Source organism: Zingiber officinale, chromosome 5A (assembly GCF_018446385.1).
Source record: "Zingiber officinale cultivar Zhangliang chromosome 5A, Zo_v1.1, whole genome shotgun sequence".
NCBI classification, from domain to species: domain Eukaryota; kingdom Viridiplantae; phylum Streptophyta; class Magnoliopsida; order Zingiberales; family Zingiberaceae; genus Zingiber; species Zingiber officinale.
In genome coordinates, this window is record NC_055994.1 from 39531376 (window position 1) to 39538514 (window position 7139).

Below are 7139 nucleotides of genomic sequence, written 5' to 3' on the forward strand. Positions count from 1 at the left end.
CCTAGGAACCCAAAATCTATTGGTGCTCCTTGGATGCTCTAGGTACTCACTAGGGATAACCTCCCTAGATACCTTCCTAGTGACCTTGTTTGGCTTCTTAGAAGCCTTTGTCACATTTTCTAGGTCAACCCTAGGAATTGCTTCCCTTGTGACCTTCTTTATGACTTTCTTGGACTTCTTAGAAGTCTTAGTCACATTTGTTACAAAAATACTCTTAGGGATGACCTCCCTAGTATTCTTTACTTGACCACTAGACCTAGGGTTTGTTCCATAACTATATGGAACTCTATGATAAGTAGGTACATCCTTTTTGGTTTTAGGTTTGTATCCCAAACCTCTATGACCCTTGGATGACCGTTGTTGTTCTAAACCTAGATTTTGACTCTTTGATCCTTGTGTCATATTTGTTATTTTTTGAAGAGTCCTCTCTAATTTGTCAAGTCTTGACCTCAAGACTTGATTTTCCTTACATAATTCTTCACCCTTAGGTTTTTCACTAAAACCTTGATTTTTCTTCTTCTTAGGCAAATACCTAGAATCCTTAGGGTTCTTGCCTAAATTCCTATCTACCTTTCTAGGCCTAGGTTGAGAGGTTTTAGCATGATAAGCTACATGATTTTCCTTAATCTTATCATGCCTTCTATTTTCATAGTAAATAGCATTAAAATGATATAGATTAGAACTATCATGCTTTTTACCATTATTAAAGGGGGTAAGCATGCTGACCATGACAAGAATAGGGGCGTCCTGCAATACCCTGTCATGAAAATGAAGAAATACCAGTTAAAACTAACATATACCCAAAGGTCAAAGGCATATATCGCCACAAGATTAAGCCAAAACCTGTAAATTGTTAAATAATGATCTATTGATTATAGTAATGCTTGTATTAAGGTACAACCTGCAGGTCAATGAGAAATTTCTAATATATTCAAGGCATAAAAATACCCAATATAATAATGCAGCATGACATTATGGTAAATTAGTATAATCCTTCAGGAATGGCTTATCTACTTACTTTTGTTGTACCGATAAAATTAATATATAGGTATATTGGCTTCTTAGCATCCTCATATTGAAGATATAGGAACTCTGCCATCATTAACTCTGTCACTACGGGAACAAGACACATGCTCAAATAAACAATTCGATTTTTATACAAGTAAGAAGCTAGATCGGGAGGCGGTTGCTCCCATGTTGTTCCTCTCAAGAAAGGAATGACCTGTTAAAAAGTGAAATCAAGAGTAAAACATTATGAATGATTCATAACAAATAAAATCAACCAATGCTGCTAATGACGATAGACGTTTTTTCCCATGAAATGACAAAGAGCTACAATAACTATTATATTTCCACCGACTCTCAAAAAGAAATTAATGTCTCAAACAATCAACTAACGTATCTACTAAAATCTCATGTCCGTGTACCAGATAAATATTAAATTGATCGTTTTGAAGTAGAAAAGAAAAGAAATCGAAAAAAAAAAAGACGATTTTGAACTTGACTCTCATAGTAACCAGAGAAGGTCTCTACGATCTGGGGGAAAAGTTTACAAAGACCACAGAAGCAAAGACAACTTTTTTCTGTTGTTGTTATGTTACCATGGTAACGACTCCCCTCATAGGCCAATGAACGTGGGATAGAGTAGGCAGCTTCAGGGAGGGAACCCTTGTTCCGTTGAAATCGCTATGGACGCTCCTGACGCCGAGGAAAGGAGTAGCGACGACGCTGCAACTCAGGGAAGAAGGTCTCAAGGGAGCGGAAGAAAAGGTCGTCGAAGCTGCGATGTGTAGAGAGGCGCCGCAGGAGGTTAGATCTAGGGTTCAAACCCCTCTTAACCGGAGATCCACCAATGCGGGGTCGGCGACTCTAGGAGAAGAGAAATCTCTGGATGGACTCCAGTGATCATTGGAGAAGAGCCTTAGCCGGCGGTGGACGCTTGGTGCTAGCGCGATCGATTTCCTCATGGCTCCGGCGTTGGGGAAGAGTTAGGGCTCGGCGACGGCAGCTATGGCGTTGATCGGAGCACGGTACGACTCAATGAGGCTTCAGCCGGCGTCGAGTAACTCTTGGCTGGTGGTTATGTATGCGAGGAGAAGAAGTATCGCGGCGTCGATAGGCGGCGAGGATCAGCGTCGGGTTGGGAAGGAGGGGAAAGGGGAATCGGCAGTGGTGACCTAGCCTCACGCAAACAAAAAAAACTCTTTGTTCGTGAGTTTTTTTTCGTGAAGTTAAAAAAACTATTATTTTTTTGGGATTCAACAACATTCAATAGACAATAGTTTAATAAAACTGTTGTATACTATCATGTAAGCAACGCTAAAAGACAACAGTTTTTTAAAATCGTTGTCTTTGACATACATTAGACAACAGTTTTTTAAAAATCGTTGTCTTTGACATACATTAGACAACAATTTTTTAAAAACTATTATCATTTTAAAAAAAATATGGTGAACAACAACGATTTTCAATAAAACCGTTGTTAAATGGCAAAAAGACAATAGTTTCTCGAAAAACTGTTGTCTATTAGGTGTGGTTAAATCTAAAATTTCTTATAGTGCCCCCTCTTCTCTTCTTCTTCCTCTTTTGTTCTCCTGCTCTTCTTGCTCTTCCTTTCCAAGTCAGCCAACACCATTGCATATGATTTATATGTTGAAACCTGCTACTCTGTTGCTTTATCTTTATGAGAAAATTTAGTTAAACTCTTAACATTTTAGACTGGTTTATTTTAAAAATGTTAGCTATATGGGAGCTCAGTCTCAATGGAGGTGAGGGAATTAACTTTGGCATATATGCTCTCACCAGGTATGAAGGTGTGCATATAACTACCAGGGAGATAAAATGCATTACTAGAGACGCAAAATAGAAACACGGCCAGTAAAGCCAATGTAGACAATGAGGATAATTTCTTGGAGAATGAAAAAGGCCCCATTTGGAACTGTTTCTTCTATGCTCTTTCTTCTTACAACTCAGGCCTAAGATCCAACACCAACTTCCTTCACAATTCACAAGATGACTGAAGAAGTCAGAGTCAAAAACAAAGCAACGTGTCATTCAACCCTTAGAATCCATTTTTCTCCCTTCAACAGAGAAATCTTCTAGATAATAAACGCAACAAAAGCTACTTCAGAAACAAATGAAAATCAATGCCCAAACAATCGAATCTAGAAAGTTAAAAAAAAAACTCTAATTTTAAGTTTTTTCAACATCATAACCAAGTAATAATTTAATAAACACCAACACGAAATAAGTAGTAAACCTTAAATGGAAAAAGCAAGTTCTTCCTTCCGCATGTGAAAACAATAGGTCACAACCTGCAAAGCTAATACAAGATGGATCTGAGGAGAAATTAAACTAAATGCAGCAGAGAAATCGTACAGATCTAGAAGTAGAAAAGAGAAATTACCAGACGGAACAACAAGATCGGAAAGGCAGCTCGATCTGAGGCACCGTTGGACCAACAAGATAATGGAAAAAAAACTCAAACACAGTAACTTTAAGCAAGAATCTGAAGATAAAAATAGCAGATCCAGAATCGTAGGTCCTTGGATCTCGACGGAAAACGCAAGAGAAGTACATTGCGGCGAAGAAATCGCTTAGATCCCGAGTCGAGGAAGGAAGTTTATCTCATCGATAGGAAGATCCGACAATGACTGGATCTCGGGAACTCTCAGAATTGTCTCCGCACAGAGCTTGGAGAGGAGAAGAGGGAGGTGAGGCTGAGTGAAGAGTGAAGTGTTGGAGGGAAGAGTGAAGTGTATACAGTGGACGACGCTCTAGGTTTAGGTTTGGAGGGAAGAGTAAAGTGTTACAAATTTTGGCTAAGTATTGGTGGAAAAATTAAATTATTTTATTTTGGTTCATTAACACTGGGTTTTAAAAATCACTGTTAAAATCGGTGTCTATTAACGAAAAAAGGCGCTCATAGACATCGCCTAAAAAACCGATGTCTATGAGCGAAAATCTGCGCTCATAGACACCGATTTTTGGAAAAACTGGTGTAAAATACTCAAAGACATCGATTTTTACTTAAAATTGATGTTGTTCCACCGATGTCTATGAGGGTTTTTCTTGTAGTGGAGGGGGTGCGATCCGAGTCCCTCTCTGTCGACCTTTATGACTCAGGCCCGACCGAGAGTGACAAGTCTGTTTACGTGGGCTAGCTTGAGAAAACCCGACCGGTAGAGCCAAGTCGGGCTTCGCCCTGTTCATGTGTCCTGCCGCAGATCTAGTTTCCTGACCGTTAGACCCTGCCCTGGCCTTATACGCCGGATGGCCCCGATGGTCCTACTACAAGTATTAACCGTCACGCCCCCTTGATTTCTGACTGCTACGCCCCCTTGACTTCTGGCTGCTACACCCCCTTGACTTTTAACTGCCACGTTACTTTGACTTTTGACTGTCACGCCCCCTTGACTTTTGACTGTCACGCCCCCTTGACTTTTGACTGTCACGTCCCATTGACTTCTAACTGTCATGTCTCCTTGACTTCTGATGATCGAACCCTACCATTACACACCGTATCATTAGTCTTCCTACAATTGATAATACTAATCTATAAAAAGGAAAAAAAACAACTAAAATGCCGCAGAAGAAAATATATATGCCTCAATCGATCATAGTGAAAAGTTTCATTCTTGGTAGAATTTTAAATGTTGTTAGTGCTTTGGACTTTTTCTTAAATGCTTGCAATTGTCGGAACAATGTCGAAAGTTTTGGAGTTGCGAGAATAGTGATTTACACCAAATTAAAACGCAACACTTCAATTTTATGGATGTTTCGCCCTAAGTGCTGATACAAAAAAAAGAGCATACATGAGTTTCACTCGATAGTCGCAATCGAAGATGGCTAGGAGGAAGGTCGTGTTTCGTTGATTAAGACTTCGATGGTCGGAAGAGGAGGGTTGTTTGCCTTCCTTAAGATGTTGCACTGTGTTGCAAACCGTTAAAAACACGTTAATATTAGAACTTACGTTTTGTTTAGGTTTAGATTTAGATTTGACAAAAAAAAAATTATACTATTATCGATCATCGGTGTTGGTTCAGATACTTACTGTGAAGAGAAATCAAACATGCTTCGATTTTTTTTTTTTTTTTGGGTTCCGATGCACACGACACCTACGTGAAAAAAAGGATCATGGAAATGAGTATTTGACAAAACTTAGCTGGGCGGTGCGATTAAAACGTGTTTTAAATTTAATATTTTTTATGGGAACGTAACTACGTGGCATTAATTATTAGCTTTGCCGAAAACAAAGTTGCACGTAACAACAACGCCGTGATATATGAATAATATAATGCGATAATGGAGGGGCGGCGCTGTACGCCATTGCGCGCCCAAAACGTGTCCCCCTAAATTTCCCATCCACGATGCGACCGCCAGCGCCACCTTGGCGCCCCATGATGCCACGTGTGCTGTACACCACAACCATAGTGTATCTGGCCGCCCTGTTTTAGACCGGCGACACGCGTTGCACCTTCCCGATTCCCTGATCCCCTATATAAACCCAGCGGGAAGCCTCCTTGCTAGCTAGCTATTCTCTTCTCGTTCTTGATTGCTGCGATCCTTCGTAACGCCCCTTAGACATTAATAGACATTCGATAAGAGAGATGGAGGGTACTGTTGCATTGGAGAGGAAGTCGTCCATCGAGCTCGAGCCTCGGACGCTCTCGTTCGGGGAGTTCCAGCTCGCCAGGGTACGTACCCAGCTAATCTACTACCTTTCTGTTCATATGCATATCCCTGAGCTTTTCCTGTCTTCTTTCTTAATGCTTATACAAAGAGATATGATGTCTCAGGATTCGGCACTTTATATATTTAAGAATAATTCGTTGGAAGAGGCAATAAAGATCTTCACAGAGGTGACTATGCTTGCTGCATGATGATGTCTCCTGACCTGATTTTGGTAGATGATTGATCTGTTTAATCTTTGATATATATCAGGGTCTGCAATCAGTGCCGAAAGTTGGTGATGACGGCCGTCTCCATGGTATTGATGACGTCGATAGCGTTGAGGAGGAAAGCGAAGAAGATGATTATTGCTTTCGGCGTTGGATGGGCCATGGCCAGCTGCTTGGGAGAGAGATAGCTACTGCTCCCTTCTAATTAATTGTGCACGCAATTTTTTTTTTTTTTTTTTTTTGTCATTTCTTTTTTTTTTTTTATTTCTTCTTAGGTCTTTCATTTGTACGCTTAGTAAATTTTGACCGACATGATCAATCGAGAAGGATCTATTTAATCAACATCAATAGATCAAGCATGCTGCTAAAATGGATGAGTCATATATACAAATTAGTTAAGACAGAAGATCAACTAGACATGTGAGATATGCTATTCTAGTTGGTGGGTACTTGTGGGTCAAGTGCATTAGGTGGGTCATGCCCACCAAACGAACCAAATATACATGAATTAAATATATCAAGCTAGTTAAGTAGATCTTGAGTATCATGTATTCGATTGAGCAATTATATTATAAAAATTAAATTTTTATGGTATTTATTTTTTTCACGTTGTAGGTTAAGTTTTTAAAATTCTTTGAATTAAATTTAATTAATTAATTTTTTATATATTCTATCATATAGTTTTAATATCCTATCCATCTATTGAACATTTAAAATTTTATTTATTTAATACTATAATCAATCCCTAAATTCTAAAGATAAAAGCGATTTTGATATAATTGGAAGTTTAAAAAAAATAAACAAAAACAATTCACTGATTCAAAATTTTATTTATTTTTTATTTAATATTATAATTAACTCCTAAACTCTAAAAGTAAAAGTTTATTGATAACCAGAAGTTTAAAAAAATAAACAAAAAAAATCAATGTTTCATTGATTCACTGTGCGACCTAGGCTAATATCTAGCATCCATTATATACTAGTCATCATCATGTACATATGTAATATAATATATAAATATGTGTAAATTAATGTCTCATATTATAAATTAGACTTGGTAAGAGTGCGTCATACTTATATAGTAATGCAATACAAAGGCTGCACTCGAGAGCCCCAACAACAAATTATTGTAACAGACTCTCTTTTATAAAAAAAAATAATTTAATTTTTTATATAAAATATTAAGTTGATACGAATAGATATTACACTTGATCTTAGCCAAAAGGTTAAGAAAGATAT

The 7139-nt window shown here is 38.2% G+C and overlaps 1 protein-coding gene and 1 pseudogene across 1 annotated transcript; one reads left to right on the forward strand and one right to left on the reverse strand.

Moving 5' to 3' along the window:
• The first annotated feature begins 5537 nt into the window (after positions 1-5537).
• Positions 5538-6381, forward strand: LOC121982764. The gene is made up of 3 exons (XM_042535840.1): positions 5538-5696; positions 5799-5861; positions 5944-6381. Exons 1-3 carry the CDS (start codon positions 5610-5612, stop codon positions 6103-6105), a joined length of 312 nt encoding a protein of 103 aa, XP_042391774.1. The 5' UTR covers positions 5538-5609; the 3' UTR covers positions 6106-6381.
• A 577-nt stretch (positions 6382-6958) lies between these two features.
• On the reverse strand, positions 6959-7139 carry LOC121983683 (annotated as a pseudogene).